The following is an 18,507-nucleotide window of genomic DNA, read 5'->3' as shown; positions in this document are numbered from 1 at the left end:
ACATTTAAAACAAACATTCTGAAATATCGATAGATACTTAGATGGAAGGTTGGATGAATAAATGGGATGTTTGAATGGATAAATAAGATGGATGAGATGGTTGGACTCGTTTCCTATGATAAGACTTGATTTTAGACATCTATTAAATGAAAACTTATTACGTATGCATTCTTTTTGTATTTTTTTATTCATATATATAAAACTTATTACCATCTCATGAAATTTCACTGAAAAATCTACCATTTTCCCTATTTCCTTGCATTTCTGATTATCGACGATATTATCAGCGATATCAATATTATTTTCATATCCCCAACCAGTAAAACTTGCAGCGATACTGATACTTTAAACACTGCATGTTGCCCAATTGGGCTATCTGTGGAACTGTAGTGAATAGGCCCATCCCAGCTAGCTCAAACCCGGCAAACCAACCTCAGCCCTGCTTGTTAGTGCCCATGGTTTTAAGTCTGATACGGCTCATCCGAGTTGACTCAAACTTGGTGGAACCCAACCTAGTTCGATACCATCAGTCACCCCGATTTAGGCGAGTGCCAACTTGACTCAGGACCAAAAGAGTCAACTCACCAAGTCTTTTAAGCTTGTCTGTGATAATGACAACTCAACTAAGGACTGTAGCCTCTATAATACAAAGAATTCTGGCTGTTTTAGGCCATTGAGAATTGCGAGAAGCTGCATGCATTTACACTACGAAGCATTTACAAGCTAACATAGTGAGTCTAATAGAGTTCCAAACAAACACAATTGAGTTGTTTCTCAGGCCAAGATTTATGGGTTTTTCAGCAATCCTACGACATTCAACAGACGAGCTTCTACAAGCTGTCCTGATGATTTTTCTGAGTGATCCGGTAGTTCACAGCAAAAATCCATTGCCCTCCGTCCATGAAGATTGCGGAAGCCACTCATGGGAGCTTTGTTTGTTTCTTATGTTAATCTGGGCTGAAATGCTAGGGAGGTTTGGGATAGAAGGCATAACATACCCTCGGCCTGGTTTTTCAGCCAGCCAAAACTACCTATATGATGGTTTTCAAGTGGCCTGACCATAGTTCAAAAACCTGAAAACACTACTCGACGTTCAGAAAGGTCGGGTTAATTCCAAGACTCAACTTGATAGTTTAATTATTATAAATTAAAAATGTTAAGGTAGTAAATATTTCAAATAGGTACTATAAATAATAATAATAATAATAATAATGATAACATAAATCAAAATAAGAGCTTAGCGATAGACAAGTTGGTCAAGAGCATCACCTTCCTCCACGTGAGTGACTCGGTGTGAGTCATGCCGAGTTGACTGAGGCGAGTCATCGGATAAACTCGTTGTGTCTTCCCAAGTCGACATCGAATCGGTTCCAATTCTGAGTTCCTCAGTGATTCGATGGAGTTTTGAGTTGAGTCAGTGAGTTTTACAACAATGGTCGACAATGCAGAGGAGAAAAAGAAAACAAAACACAACCCCAGCAATTCTAACATGGCACACTTGGAAGTTCCCACATATCAGGGTATTGGTTCCTCCACCTTGGGGGAGCCCGGAACAAATCGGAATACATCCACGGAAAAAACACAATACTGATGCATGTGGAAAATTGCAAATAAATAAGGAATCGAGAGAGAATCGACGGGTCCACAAATACATGATGCTAAATAATCAAAGGCTTCACCTTGCGCTTGTGGCCCATGCTATTTACAAGATCTTTGCGAGTACATACAGGAAACATATTGATCTTGAGTACATTCAGCCGCCTGAGGACATATGGGAAGCTAAGCTGATCCCGTGAAGTAAACCGTACCACTTCATTGAACCAAAGGCACATGAATAGATTTGACAATGGCGTGTGCTCCCTCACGATGACGGAGGCTTCAGATAGAGCTGCAAAGACCAGAGGCATGTATTACGCTAACTGCCAGATGTAAATCATACTCACAGAGAGAGAAACGTGGCTGCTTGAATTACCAATCACCATGTAACCTATATACAGGGACTGCAACTTGGGTCCCGATCAACCCAAACCTGACTCACCCAACCCAAGTTTGGGTGGGGTTAGGGTTGGAAAACCCCAACCTGATTTGAAATAGGGTTCAGTTTGGGTTGAGCAAATACGAGTTGGTAAGGTCAGGTTGGGAATAATCTCACATATTAGGGTCGGGTTGGGTCAGGTCGGGTCCGGTCAGGTAGGGTCGGGTTGGGTCTACTCATGTAGGGTCAGTTTAGGTCAAGAATAGAGGACTTTGGGTTGGGTTCAGGTTGGAAACCTCAGGTTGGAATTTGAGTCAGGTAGGGATGTGCATTGGATCCTCTTGAGGACAGGTCGGGCATAGGTTGACCCGCAACCTGACCCAACCCACCTGAGTTACACCCCTACTAGACATGGCGTCGGGCATCGGAACTGGGTTCCAATAAAGAAGACCAGAAAATGTTCAATCCACTCAAACACCCATATAGTGAGAGCACAAAATACAGAAAATTGAGATCTACATGAAACAAAAATACATTAAAAATAGATAAATAGAGCATACATAACACCCAAAAAAAAAAAAAAAAATTTATTAGATGGGTACAGGGTATGTCTGACACACACAATACCATAACCAAGATGGCCAATTTTGTTTAAGTATGAATGTTTCCTTATTATCAGGACTCATGAGAAGTGGATAACGCAGCTCTACAGTGGCTGCCTACCTAACCCAACCCATCAAGCAGGCTCGGAACCAACAATTAGAGCAAAAACTCACACGGGCCGAGTTGCATGTTTCATTTGTATAAAAGGTTAATTAATTACAATGAAAGTATAAAAATAAAAAATAAAAAATAAAAAATAAAAAAATAAAAATAAATTGAGTGAATTGCATGTGCATAACACCTAAGGTATCACTTTTGTTTTCAAATAGACTTGTGTAGAATGGAATTGTAAGAAGAGAACTGATCACATGCAGCTGGTTGTACACTACGACACAATTTTTATGCGTTCAGAATTTTTTTGCTTCCACTTTTTATCTTGAAATTATCATATTTTTTCCGAGGGAAAATGCTCATAAAGATGGCATCTAAAGCACCTTTTACTAGGATCAATATAGTTGTATGCAAACCTAGAGCAATAGCATGATGAACCACAAAGTCTCTAGTACCAAATGTTAAGAATAGTGAATTACTATTGTCATTAATAGCATTCAACCAACTGGGTAACCATTTGAAGTTAAAGTTAGGCTATAGCCGGTTGTAGCTGATCAATCCTAATATATAAGAGATGAGTGTTCCACCTGTTCCACCTGGTGGCAATGCACCAGCCGTTCCAACCTTTGTAAAGGAGCATTGATGTTAGAAGGCCATCCAGTCGTCAGACTTTTTCCACACGGTACAGAATTTGTTTCAAATCTTGAAGAATCTAAAGTGTTCGAAAGGACCGATTGGCAAAACAGTATTGGTACAGAAAAACCCAGATTGTTGGGATGGTTATGATGATGATGATGATATTAATGTATGTACATGTCAAGAAACGTGTGTGTGCGTGCGTATGTACATGGCTGTGCGCAAATGTGCATGTCTACACAAGATGTGATTAGAAGGATACCTTTCTTGCCCTTAAACCTCTTGTCATCTGGAAAACCATCATGACGGTATTGAGTCAGCTGCACTTCAACTTCTTCTGGAGTAGCTTTGTTTTTCTTAACAATGGCCTTCCCCTCATCATAGACGCTACTTCGGGCTCCGTGTTCTGAAATTGCAAGGACAGAATTTGTACGCCAAAGTAGTGCTTCGAGAACACCTAATGGATCCCTCCGAAACTGAGACTTTGAGTCCACCCAAATTGAATATTTTGCTTGAGGGAAGAGACGATGGCTCAACATCTGAAATCAACAAGAAAGAATGAGTACCAATCAATGCCATGTGCGTGTCTGTAAATGATAAAGAAAGAACAAGCAACATATATATATATATATATATATATATATATATATATATAATGTCCCCACCTCTGTGGGGACGTTAGCAAGTTCAGCAACATTCCCTAACCTTTTGCATGCCACTGGGACACCCAATCATCAATCAATACGGTTCATTCAATAGGACCATTGGGAGCAAGCCATGGTACAAAAATGACACTAATCAGATGATCCTTACCGTTTGAATGGGGCCAATTTATTAGAACCATCCATCGTTCAAGAGACAGATCATATGGTTAGAATCATCGAACCAAAGTGCAACTTTGGAATCATAAGCAATACAAAGTGGGATCTAACAATTAGATGTTTCAAAACAATGATTGGACCTATTTTGTTTCTCCACTTAAACTTGATTTTCCATTTCCAACTGATCAAATACGATTGGCGTGATTTTGCACCATGGCTTGTCCCTAGCTGTACGGAAGAGAGAACAGTTCAAATTGATGATTAGGCATCCCATGCTTTGGGGACGTTGCTAACATCCCCATTAAGGTGGGGACATTAGCAAATATGTGTGTGTCTGTCTGTATAAATCATGTATGCCACAGCTGATGGTGAGAGTGGATTTTACATAATCATCATGGTGAACCCGGTAAAAAATCAAGGGTGGGTGCCTCCCTCCCAACTGTTTCCCTTGGTGTGGCCCACCTGAATCAAGAATCTGCCTGGTTTTTTAGCCCAACCCTAAAATGCATTCACACACCTGATGGGCAAAGTGGATTTTGGAAGTACATCATGGTGGAGCCCACCCAAGCCGCACCCCTTTTGCTCGCACATATGGGGAGAATTTCTGTGCATGTGCATGGAGAGAGAGAGAGAGAGAGAGAGAGAGAGAGAGAGAGAGAGAAAGAGAGAGAGAGATCTTTGCTAAGCCCATACACGTGCAATAAAGCTCATGTACATGCCACAAATGTGCCAACATGGCACAACCGATCTGAGCTCCAATCCATCTATCGGAATGGCACCACTGTATTGATGACCTAGCCTGGGAATCAGGTTGATCCACTGGTCAGGTGGGCCACATTTAGCAAAACAAATTAAGAGCTCCGAAATTTTTGGCTTAAGTTTTCTAACCCATCAACCTGTTTCCAACAATGGGGCCTACATTGTTGACTGGACCAGATTTATTTTTGGGAAAACACATAGACCACTCAGGATGGATGGATTGGATCTCGATTGTCGCACATCTACACGTACATGAGCTTTATTGCACACACATATGTGCTTATATATGTGTACATACGTACATTATGTATGTATGTGTACATACATTATGTCACATTGACCATAAATCCTTCACTGTGCAGTATTAAGCAGGTCCTTTTAGAGCACTGCATCTCGTTTGCTTGGGTTGATGTAAGCTCAGTGCAAACAGGTGCTCTTTGGGAAACCTACGGCGATTTGGTGTAGTTGTATTGTTAGGGATGATGAGGGATTCTAATCAATGCACGGATCATTTGGGTTGATGGAAGCTCAATCTAGACAAGCACTAGGAAAATCTGGGGCAAGGTATTCCGTATCGGTAACGGTGGCTGTAACGGTCAGCACTATTACCGATACGGGTATCGGCCATAGATGATACAGGGGCATAACGACCGCCATGACCCCCGTAGCGGTTGAAAATTTTCTTTTGCCTAAAAATTTCTGAATATATATATATATATAAAATCCAGAATAATATAAATATTCCAAATATGTATTCATTTTTTGTTTTGAACATATTTATAGTAGTATAACGGTCCACTCTTTGGTGAGAGTGTGGTATCAGGTTGTCTAGTGAATTTGTGAACATGATTAATATGTATCTAATGTTTACACATCACAATCAAGCATTAGAACTAGAAAAAATGTATAAATACTAACTTTTTCAATCTTTTGAAAAAAAGGTCATTGGAGCTTCTATTCTCTCAAATCACTTCAATATACGGTTTTAATCTTAAAAATTATAGTAAGAGTGGTCAAAATCTGTTGTAAAATGATCTATGAGAGTTTTTGGACTGCGAGAAGTGACAATAAAAATGAGGAGAAAATTGGATTTAAATAGGAAAAATAAAGTGGCCATTTTTCGATCGTTACAGGGGTAACGGTTGTTATGGCCCATAACGGCCGATACGGTCCCAAAAAAGCAATTGCCCCATTTCACCCTTGTATCACATAACGGTCATGGACATTACCTATACGTATCGGCCTTTACTGGCATATCATAACAGATACAAAACACCTTAATCTAGGGTGATCTAGTGGAGGGGGTATTGATAACAATGAAAAGGGCAAGATCAAGTTTGTTTTTTGTTTTTGAGACCTACTAGAATCGGGATTCTAACCAGGCGGATTTAGAAGCAATAAAGACTAGGTTGTGATTGGCTAAAGCCACCATTGGCTCCTTCCAGCTTATTATTGAAAGGAATTCCAAAACTGCAGTTTCATGATCCCCTAGATCAATTCAGGTTCCTTGGAAGCTTTTGTATAAATGAAATTAGGGGGCTGATTCACCATTTTTTAATCTCTTTTAGAGTAGTTGCTAGAGAGACTAACTCCATGCCGGATGTATTTGCTAAAGAAGTTCTACCCCGATAATCCTTATATGGTGGTGAATGGTGACTCTTATTTATTACCTTAATGGCTGGGATCCCAGTCTTTTACCAGAAAAGAAAAGAAAAGAAAAAAAAAAAAAAAATGTCATTACCTAAGAAAAAATGTTCTATGACCAAAAGTGCAAAGAAGGTACTTCGCAAATCACATGAGACTATTGCAATTCATTTTAAAGTTCATGGTACCTACAGCAAGGAGATGAATAGTTGATCTCAACATTCGCTTCTGAATTTTTATATAACTAGCAAACAGTTTTGGCAGGTAAAACAATTCATTTTCTTCAAATCACATTTCAATGGGAGCTTAGGTCCTAAGAATTCATATTCAAACAACCAAAAATAGGTGGAAAAGAAAAAATGGTGATGAACTTGAAATTATAGAATTAGACAAAATCTTATTGGTTCTACGTTTTACTCAAAACGTCAATATATACGTCCTTTTGAGTGATGTGTTGAAAGTATAAATATTTATTTTTTAAAAAAAAAGGAGACAACAACGCCAATGATGACAATGACGATTACAAGGATAACCACGACAGTGAAGATGATGATGATGATGATAATGCAATTCATAATATAAAAAGGCAGGAACCAAAACAATGCCAAGATATTACAATTCATGAATCGAGAAACAGATGTGCATGAACATCCGGAAGAAGAAACTTCAAGGCAATGTCAAACTATAACTGTTCATTACCTTGGGAATTTTACCATTCAGTCGTTGATCCGTGAAAGGAAGATCCTTAACAACAACAATTCTCCATTTGCCAATCATACTGTCTTCACCAATTCTCTTCCCCTCTGCTTCGTGAGTTGAGCGAGTTATTTCATCCCAAAATGCCACATAACAAACCTGCATCTCAAAAGAATCTTAGATACACAAAAGGCAACAAAGCATGACAAAAAACAATAAGTAGCAGGAGATATTCAAGGTATAAGATCACCTTTCTAAGCGATGCCTCCATCATTCCAATAGGTTGATACAGATCATCTCCACCACCAAATGCACAAGTAGACACGACAGCTTTGCACGATTGCATGTAAGCTTTGTCTTCATCAGATATCTTAAAACCTCCATTTTCACTGTAGAAACCACAATTCACCACAGCAGTTTCACTCACCTGAAACATTCATGTTCACCCAACACCGATACAATAAATTGAACACGAGACCAAATTCAGCAAGAGAGAAGCAACACCAATCACAAAGCAACAACTTTAGGGCATGTTTGGATACAGGGATTCCATGTACAATGATAATTTCCATGGTCACTGTAGAAAGTAGGATTCCAAAAATGGGATGCCTGTTTGGATAGCAAGCAGAATCCTCAAATTCAATAAACAGCGGTCATCCTTGTTTCCTGTGCCAGAGCATTCTAACCATAGATAGGTGCAGTGATTACTGTACAGAATCCACATATCCAAACAGCCCAACTGTCTTGTCAGTGGAACAATTTCCATTTCCACATGGATTCCGTGTATCCAAACATGCCCTTAGAAACATGTAAGATAGTCTACTGAGATAATCTCAGCATTAAAAGATGGAAATGTCCTGTTGTGATGGTGTTGAGCACATATTCATTAACAGACGACATTAAAGCATATGGATGCAGATAAAAACCTTAAAACTTTCTGCTCTCTCTTCCAATGTTTGGTTTCCAGTAAATAAATTAAATCTGGTAGCTTTTGTATACTGTCGTAATAGAAGACCATCACCTCCAATATGAGATGTATCTTCACTGGCTGATTTGTATACCACTCTTTTAACAGGAAAGTCAGGCTCCACATCTGCAGGAAACTCCAAGCGCTGGATCTCATTTGGAGGCAGGATCTTCAAGCAAGCTGATAAGATTCAGGAAAAACATCCAAACAAGTCATGAAATAGTCAACAGAACAGAATTGCTTTAAGCATCATGAGACATTATAAGTAAAAAAACGTGCCATCAATGAGAAGATGCCTAGAAATGAAATGTTGCAATAACAAGGATTTCTTACTCTTGAAATGCAACGGGGAAAAAAAAAAAAAGACGAAAAAAAAAATAATTAATGCTATTAACACAAACTGTCAGCTTATCCATTACTAAGCCCCTCATGCCATTCTTTGTGAACATAATAGCACTGATATGTAATATTTAATCATTACCTTTTCACACTGATATAACAGATGATAGGTTATGTTCTAAAAGCAACCCTTCCTATATTTATAAAATGAGAACATGTCACATGCTACAAGTTCGCTAATGGCGTGTGAGGCAATGGACGGAAAGTTATAGAATTTTAGGGGCTATTTGGATGGCAGAAATTCCCAGCCTGAGAATTGTGAGTTCTAGGAGTGGTCAATCCTGGACTGGTCTATTCCCAGATTGTCTGATCTCTTGTTTGATTGGCAGTGTGGACTGGGAAAAAGACTTGGAAGTATCAGCTGAAACTGGTATGTATTGCCTGAAATGTACCAGTTTCAGTCCCAAGTGACTTGGTACACACCACCTGTACACAATAGTGGGGGGGAACTTGTTCTGAACTGCCACATAATCGCCCATATCAGGTCGATTCCGACAAGTCGGAGTGATTTAGACTGAGTCACCCTCATGCAACTACACTAGTAAAATGGTTTACCGTTGGCAGTGGTCTAAGCCTCTAAAGGTAAGATTTGAGCCAGCAAATTGACGGACACCTGAGAATTACAAAGCCCAGTCACTGGATGCAAGGAACCTATCAATTCACAGCATTACCAGACTGCTTTGGTTGTTTCACCAGGTAAATAAGGCCTCACCCATAGGGAGATCGACCATGCCATTTCTTCTAACCCAATCTGCAAATTCTGACAGACTTCTCATTATCTAGTTGCCCTCTCCATTCCCACTTAAATTGATGAAATTGGAGTCCCCCACACACGAACAATGGGAGGTTCCAATTCTTACCCACTCAGTCAAGCTCCTCCCAAAAAGACGACCATTCAGCTGAAGAACTAAGGTAGGATTTGAGCCAGCAGATTGAAGGACAGGTGAGAATTACAAAGCGCCGTCACTGGATGCAAGGAACCTATCAATTCACAGCATTACCAGATTGCTTTGGTTGTTTCACCAGGTAAATAAGGCCCCACACGTAGAGAGATCTACCTTATCATTTCTTTTTTCTTTTCTTTTCTTTTTCTTTTTTTTCTTTTTTTTTTTTTCTTTTTTTTTTTTTACTGAAAGATGGAAATATTATTAGGCTAGGACAGCCAAAAGAAGAAAACACCATACCAATTCTTCTAACCCATTCTGGAAATACCGAAAGACTTCTCGTTATCTAGTTGCCCTCTACTTTCCGACTTAAAATTGACGAAGTTGGAATCCCCCCACATGGACAAAGGGAGGTTCCACTTCTGACCCATTCAGTCAAGCTCCTCCCAAAAAAGACAACCTTTCAGCTGAAGAATTAGGCCCATAGGCCCATACACAGAGGTGAAAACCAAGCACAAACCACCATTCCAGAAGAGGAGGTAATGGAGACCAGGAACTCGCTTGACTGACAATCCACTTTCTCATACAGATCATTGTCCCAAATTACGACAATGCTACCAGAAGCCCCCTCATAGCTCAGGCTCTCCCATTTGCGTCTGTTACAATTACCCTAGATTGACTTGACAATAGCCTCAAATAGCTCCCTCAGCTTAGTCTCCTGCAACGTTACAATCTGCACCTTTAGGGATTTAATTGCCTGCTTAATCAGGGCTCTCTTCATGGGACAGCCAATACCCCTAACATTCTAGGAGAGATTCTCATTGGCCTCTGCTCTTCGATCCTTTCCCCGGCCTTTAGATCTCAAACCACTAACTCTAGGCTCGTTCAAAGAGCTGTTCCTTGATGTAATTTACTGACAAGGATAGGTCAAGATCTCATGCTTGCCTCTGGCCGTCCCCTCTGCTGGAAAAGCTGAGAACACATGATTACGCTTTTCCTTCTTTTCCCAGTTCCGAAGAATTTCAAAGTTCTCCCTCCACTGGGACCACCAAAACTCCCACTGTTCTTCCCACCTTAACACCCTACACTAGGACCCCCAAAACTCGAACTGTTCTTCCCACCTTAACACCTATCTAGTTGATCCAAGGCAATTCTGACTTTCCAGTTGTTGCAGCCGGTAGGGTCCAAAGCTTCAACCTCCGACCATGGGTGACTTACACTGACACATGAAGAGGATTGGAATCCATATAAATCCAATCCAATGCCTCTTGAGCTGAAACCTTAGCATCCGTCAGAAGACCAATCATGCCGACATGCAAAATCATACTACACACCTAAATATTGCGCAGTACCTATCCAGAGTCCTGACAGATTTGGAAACCACTTCCTCCAACCATACTCCCTTCAAATTTTCAGTTGGGGAGCGAGCCTTCAAGGCATCACTATAGTTGGCGCTTAGAAATTGCACACATGGCATTCATGTAATTCAAAATAAACTGTCCAAATTATAGGCCTCAGTTTAGATGTATCAAGGACCAAAAATTATACATCTTTAATTATTTGCCTATTGGATTGTTGGAAATTTATTCAACATTTAAAAATGAAAGATATCCAATAGTCCTATTTCAACAAACAAGTGTCCACGAATTAGAGGTTAGGTGATGCAAGACGAATGATCTAACCTAAGATGAAAGAATAAAATCAAATAACGGATTAATTAGAGAAATCAAAGCACAAAATAAAACTAACCTATCACAAATTTAAAGAATTCCAGTATTATATATGCCCGAGTTCAAACCAAACAATAATCCCCAATGAGATCTTAGAAGATATTAATCAATTAGGACCTATGGAAGGTAGAACTTCCATCTAGCATAGAGATTAATCTTAATTCAAGGGAATCACTTGACTTTATTAGGGTTTTGGTAGGTTAGGATTAATTTTAGGAACTAGGAAATGGGGGAATTAGATTAAAGTTTTGGAATTAGGAAAGCTAGCATTTGGGAATTTTTTGAGATTTGGGAAGATTTTGGATTAGGGTTTTATGATTAGGGAAGCTAAAATTTGGGACTTAGAATTTTGAGATTTGGGAAGATTTTGGATTAGGGTTTTATGATTAGGGAAGCTAAAATTTGGGACTTAGAATTTTGAGATTTGGGAAGATTTTGGATTAGGGAAGCTGAGATTTGGGAATTAGGATTTTGAGATTTGGGAAGATTTTGGATAAGGGTTTTATGATTAGGGAAGCTAAGATTTGGGAATTAGATATTTTTTTTTTTGGAAATTAGGGTTTTGGGAATCTAGGTTCTACGTTAGGGTTTTTAGGTTTTGGGCTTAAGGTTGGATTTGAGGGAAAAGGATCAAGGATCAAAAGAGGAAAAGAAAGGAGGAAAGGGGTTAGCCGTACGGACAGTCGTACGGTTGTGTGTTCGTACAGTCGAACGGACAAGGGGGCATACGATTGTATGATTCGGGTATGGTCTGGGTTTAGATCGTTTTGAGATGATAGAGATGGGATTTAGGTGGAAACAAAAGAAATAGATAGAAATAGAGAGAAAGAAGAAGAAGAAGAAGAAGAGAAAAGTGAAGAGAATATCTTGAATGAAAAGAATAAGAGAGAGATAAGTTGGAATCACTCCATGGCTTCACACCAACTCCAATCACAGGAGGTTTTCTTTGCTTAAAGCAAAAAAGAGAATTTTATTTCAATGCATCACAATCCCTGAACTTCACACACCCAACTCTTTATAGTCTTTGGGGGTGTTTATAACAAAAATACCTTTATCGCTAAAATGTGTCCAAAATACCCTTCTTTCAATTAAAAAATAAAATAAACCAAAATACCTAAAATAGATAAACAAAATAACTAAACTAAGCCATCCCAATGGCTTCATCGTGTCCAATGGGTCCATGTGCGAGATCCAATGGTTCGATAAGGGCATCCAATCAATCCAACAATCTAGATGTCTCTAATAAGCTCATATACGCATCCCACATGCATTTTCCCAATGTGGGGCCTTCAAAGATGCATAAACATACATATGGGGTATTCCAATACAGTTATGTACTTGATTCAGGCCCCATATAGTGATCATCCAACTATAGAGATGTTGGAACCGGGGCCAAAGCTCTTATCCTCCTCTCGTATACTCTTGATGGTGTTATGATGTCCTTATCAACTCCCCTCAGCTGAGAGGAGTTCGCATTTGGTGAAATAAAACCGCAATAACGCTCTACGAGATCCGGGTCTAGTCTCTACAGCTCGATCCATGTAATCCACGTACTATCTGACTTTGGCATTTTCTTTCGCCTGATAAGATATTTCTAGAAACCTTCATATCTCATAGAAAGCACATGTTCATCCAAAATACCTTCCATCTCCTCTTTTGGTAGGCATGGATGGTAAAGAAGGCAAAAACTGTGAAGAATAGTCTGGCAAGGGCCATGGGTCATGGGGCACATCGAGCAGGTCGAGGGCACCACCATCTGGGTCAATGTGAGGATTGGAATAAAGGCTAGCAGGCGAAATTGTTGCACCCTTGTAAGACACAAGATTTTTCACATTGAATGTAGAACTAATGTAATGCAGGGGCATTTTCACACTGGGCTCGAGTGGGGTCGCCTGTTGGATGCAGGGGCACACTCGAGGTGGGTGACCCATGCGATTTGAGGCCACAGGGGAGGTTTCGTGTTCGAGACTCCTTACCAGGGGTGATTAATGCGCATTTCACACCGGGCTCGAGTGGGGTAGCCCATGGGATGCGGGGACACACTAGAGGTGGGCGGCCCATGTGATTTAGGGCCCACGAAGGGGGTTTGGCCGAGGTCCTAACCCATGAGATGTGGGGCCTGAGCTATGAGATAAAGGGATTCATTCGCCATACTCTAACAGTTCGAGCTTTTAGAGCAAGTGGTTAATTGTCCTGCATCAAATTGGTATCAAAGCGGGAGGTCTCGTCTTCGACACTCCTCACCGGGGGTGATTAATGCAGGGGCATTTTCACACTGGGCTCGAGTGGGGTCGCCTGTTGGATGCAGGGGCACACTCGAGGTGAGTGATCCATGCGATTTGGGGCCCAAGGGGGAGGTCTCGTGTTCGAGACTCCTTACCAGGGGTGATTAATGCGCATTTCACACCGGGCTCGAGTGGGGTAGCCCGTGGGATGTGGGGATACACTCGAGGTGGGCGGCCCATGTGATTTGGGGCCCACTAAGGGGGTTCGGTCGAGGTCCTAACCCATGAGATGTGGGGCCTGGGCTATGAGATAAAGGGATTAATTTGTCATACTCTAACAGTTCGAGCTTTTAGAGCAAGTGGTTAATTGTCCTGCATCATAATGCCCATATCAGGTGGAAGATCTACAGCATACACATTGGTACCCAATCTTTTCATTATCTCATAAGGTCCTGCACTGCGGGCATGTAATTTCTTCACGGCCCCTTGCGAAAACCATTCTGGCCTTACTCGAACCATCACATAATCTCATATCTGAAACTGTTTAAACTCGCAATGAGAGTTAGCAAATATTTTGTACTTTTCATTGCTCACATTAATTTGTTTCTTAATTTTGGCGTGCAAATCATGAATGTGTTGTGCAAATGCATCTGCAAACTCTGAGGGTATATGAGACTGACATGGGAATGAGATCTATAGGCTTCCTAGGCTTGAAACCATGCACTACCTCAAAAGGACCGATGCCTATCGACCAATTGAATGAACTATTATATGTACACTCTACGAGTGGTAAAACTGAATCCCAAGTCTTAACATAGTCACCCAAAAGACATCGTAACAGGCTTCCTACATTGTCCGATGATTTTGGTCACATCTCGCTTGAGGTTAGAGCCAATAAAACCTATCATCGACAAGGGCAATAGTCTTGCCTCTACCGAAATGACCGGCTACTCCTCCGGCATGAAGTTCCCAAACTAGGAAATCCTAAAGGGAATTGTGGGGAGGGGAATGCAGAGTCTGTCGCCTTTAAATAAAAACGCATCGATCGAGACAAACCCACCATCACTCCTCGACCGGTCATTCAAAAGTGACATGTACACTTTCTCAAAATCTAGGCACGCAAAATACTCTCCTTTCAATTATTCGAACCCAGTGACCTTCACACTCATGGATTGAAGCAACACCACTCTACGACTAAGGGCATCGGCAAGTTTATTCTCAACCCTGGTATTGTGTTTCAAAACAAAAGTATACTCCTAAAGAAACTCAACCCATTTGGCATGCCTTGGGTTTAATTTCTTTTGGGAGTTGAGTTATCGCAAGGCCTCTTGATCAAAAAACAAGAAGAACTCTTATAATAGTAAATAATGTCGTCATTGTCGCAAAGATCGGACTACCGCATAGAATTCATTGTCATAGGTAGAATATCGTTGTTTCGCTTCATTCAACTTCTCACTAAAATAGGCAACAGAGTGCCCTTCTTGGCTAAGCACTCCACCTATACCTACTCCAGATGCATCACATGCAACCTCCAAGACTTTAGAAAAGCCAAGAAGGCACATGACAAGAGCCCCAATCATTCTGCCCTTAATCTCTTTGAATACCTTCGAGGCAGCATTAGTCCATTTGAACTCCCCCTTTTTAATGCAATCCATGATGGGCGCCATAACAGAACTAAAACCTCGAATGAACTGCTTATAAAAAGTGGCTAAACCGTGAAAGCTACGCACCTCATGAATGGTTTGCGATTCAGGCCAACTTACTATAACCTTAACTTTCTCAAAATCCGTAGTCATGCCCTCAGATGAAACATGAAAGAACACTTTTTCAAGTTGGCATATAACTTATCATTTCTAAGGACCCCGTGAAGTTGCTTCAAATGGTAGAGGTGTTGTTCCTTGAAGGTATTATAAATGAGTATATCGTTAAAACATACCACCAGGAACTTACCCATAATGGGCCTCAACACCTGGGTCATCACTCTCATGAATGTATTCGGAGCGTTAGTCAAGCCAAAAGGCATGACTAACCACCTGTATAGCCCGTCCTTCGTCTTGAGGGCTCTCTTCAATTCATCTCCTGGGTGAATCGTGATGATAACCGCTTTTAAGGTCAATCTTGGAAAAGATCGTGGCAGCAGCCATCATATCCAATATGTCATCAAGATGCGGTATAAGAAATTGATACTTAACTGTGATCTTGTTAATAGCCTGATTGTCCATGCACATGCGCCAAATGTCATCTTTCTTAGGCATGAGGAGGCTTGGCATGGCACATGGACTCAAACTCTCCTGAATGAACCCTTTTAGAGATTATTCACGTCTAAGAAAATTGGTAAGTACTAAGTATTTCTACACTTACATTGTTATATACAAACGTATTCTCCAAGCAAGCACAATACTAATGACTAGACTAGTGAGTAGTGATACTTCTTGGATACTTAATAGATCATACTAAATAGTCCAAGAGTTGCTATACAATCATATTAGGCTATTAGCAATATATGATATTAATTTATAACATATATCAACAGTTTACATTTAAAAAAAAAAAAAAAAATCAACACGATAACCTGCAGTAGGTCAACCTACTAGGACAGCATTCTTACCAAAGAATGGTCCAATACACCATTGAATACATGGACAAAACACACAAAAAAAATTTATAATAGATTTGTGAATATCTCATTTTTTTCCTATTTTTTCTCTCTTTTTTTCTTCAAAAAAATCTGAGCGATACAGGCCGATACAGCCCCGATGCCATATTGTATCATTTTTCCACGATGGCCGATACCGTTATTCAGAACCATGGCAAACTTAGGATTGAACAACGCAAGGATCCAAGTCAACCCTTAGTTTTTTAGGTCATTTTGTAAACTTGTAACTTATGAGACATTTGCAACTATGACTTGTGAAATCCTATGACATTTATAGCATGCGATTGACATTAAATATGGTTAATGAACCATCAAACTAATGATTTATTAAATAAAGAATATGTTTTGAATCAGTACGTAATGTTTAGGGAGCTATGTAAGAGAAATTAGAGTGTTCCCTAGAATCCTGATGTATCTAGAGTTGTGTCACAACTCACCTATTACTTACAAGTTGGGCCCATAGTTCCAATGATCCAAACCAGCAAACTCATGAGCATCGCTTCGGCTGGGGAATGTCTGAAAGTCTTCCAAGTTGTAACATTGCAATGATCTAATCATTTGGCCTTTCTTTCCAGCATTGTTTTCCTAAACCATCTATTGGTAGGCCCCCCATTGAAGGATTAGGACTTTCCAATGTGGAAGATTTTTGGGTCATCCACCATCCAAGGAGACCAATTAGATCAATGGTCTTGATCTGTTGATCACCAAGCCAAGTGCATTACTTGCATGGAATGGGTACATCAAGGCCACTATTCATGTCTTTGATGCATCGGGACACAGTGAATTCCTAATTATGAAAACTTTGACCAGGTTAGATACTAGGATTATGTCAAACAAGCAATTCTATCATGCATATAAAACTCATCCACTTCAATTTGAAACAGCAACTATCAAAATCAAACCAAGAAAAAATGATACTAAGAATGCTTTTGGATGCACTATGAATTGCAATTGCTAGCCTGATGGAGTGCCAATGACCAAAACATAATCTCCTTCATTAACATTTGTATTGAGGATCTTGGACCCAAAATGCAATTATGTTACTTTCAAGTTAGACATGTAATTAACGTCACTGCAATTTCACGCTACTAGCAAACGTGTTTTTCTGTAATGACATCTCTCCTCTTGATTAAAGAGGATATTAGCAAATCAATTCACTTTCATACCCAACACAGCCCAAACATTCTCAGATTCCTCAATTACAGAAAGAACCAACATTTTCCCATCTCAGGGAAAAAAAAATCCTCAAACTGCAATATCTCACTCTCTTTAAAGTTTCCATTTAAAAAAATAAATAAATAAATAATTTACAGAAGTCTGAAAAACAGAACTGAAGAAGCAAAGTTCACACTCAATGACATCGTGTAAGAAAACCAAGCATTTGTATCATAAACCAAGCATACAACTCAGCAGACAGTAAGTTTCAGTCAAATCCTAGCTGGCGTGCCAATATATCTGTGTACTAAGTGGACCCGAATTAAGATTGCCAGGCACAAAGATCAGGATGGTGGAATAATGAGGTAGGACACCTGTAAGAAAACAATGGAAGGTTTAAATCCGACCTGCCAATGGTCCGACTCAACATATGAATGTGGCCCGAACTAATGACTGGATGGGATGCGATCGCACCAACCAGCCTGTTCTTTTTTCCACCATCGATCTCCATAATGGGGCCCATCTCATGCCCGGCTCTGATGCCACAAATTCTCATCCATTGAAGTGTATGTGATAGTTCCTCATAAATGAATTGAATTGAATTCAAGAAAAATGCATTTTGTTCAACGGAATTCATCGTTCCATCTCTACAAAATTCTTGAAAATCTGTAAAAAAAAAAAAATTTAACTAAAATTTATTTTTTTTTTTAAAAGAGTGGGAAGAATTCAAACGTACGCTCTCTGACGCCATTGACGACTCTGTATCTGACGCCGAGCTGATTCAGATTCCCCACCGGCGTATCCTCGACGGGATTCGGTTTCAGCTCGTCATTTTGGTCATGGCCGATATTGGGCGCCTGGAAGAGGAGGAAGATGATAGCGGGAACGAAGATCAGGACTGGCCACCATCTCAGGATCGTACGGAAGATCCAACGGATGGTGTCTTTCTTGCCTTGCAGTCCCGGTTTCCTTCTCTTCTTCCGGTGCCGGGATCTCGCCTTTCCGGAGAGATCATCAGAATCTTCGTCGGAGACCGATATGGAGAACATGGACGCCACTATCTTTTTCCCGACTTCTCTGTTTTTTTTTTTCTCGCTTTTTGAAAGGGCTGAGATTTGAAGGAGATGAATGGGAAGAAGGCGGATTGGATCCTCTTTCCTCTGTAAAACACATTAACCCACGTGTAAAAAGCCATTAACCACAGGCTCTGTGGGGTCCACCATGATGACTGTATTGTATCCACTTC

The 18,507-nt window shown here is 40.3% G+C and overlaps 1 protein-coding gene across 1 annotated transcript; it reads right to left on the bottom strand.

The window, feature by feature from the left end:
* Nucleotides 1-1,452: 1,452 nt before the first annotated feature.
* Nucleotides 1,453-18,402, bottom strand: LOC131218567 (probable hexosyltransferase MUCI70). Its single transcript, XM_058213179.1, has 6 exons — nucleotides 17,998-18,402; nucleotides 8,172-8,392; nucleotides 7,496-7,672; nucleotides 7,249-7,404; nucleotides 3,588-3,864; nucleotides 1,453-1,888 (listed from the first exon to the last, which is right to left on the bottom strand). Exons 1-6 carry the CDS (start codon nucleotides 18,308-18,310, stop codon nucleotides 1,659-1,661), a joined length of 1,374 nt encoding a protein of 457 aa, XP_058069162.1. The 5' UTR covers nucleotides 18,311-18,402; the 3' UTR covers nucleotides 1,453-1,658.
* Nucleotides 18,403-18,507: the final 105 nt, after the last annotated feature.

This window comes from Magnolia sinica, chromosome 11 (assembly GCF_029962835.1).
Source record: "Magnolia sinica isolate HGM2019 chromosome 11, MsV1, whole genome shotgun sequence".
Classification (NCBI taxonomy): domain Eukaryota; kingdom Viridiplantae; phylum Streptophyta; class Magnoliopsida; order Magnoliales; family Magnoliaceae; genus Magnolia; species Magnolia sinica.
The sequence above is the reverse complement of the archived record's forward strand: the minus strand, read 5'-3'. Positions and strand labels throughout refer to the sequence as shown.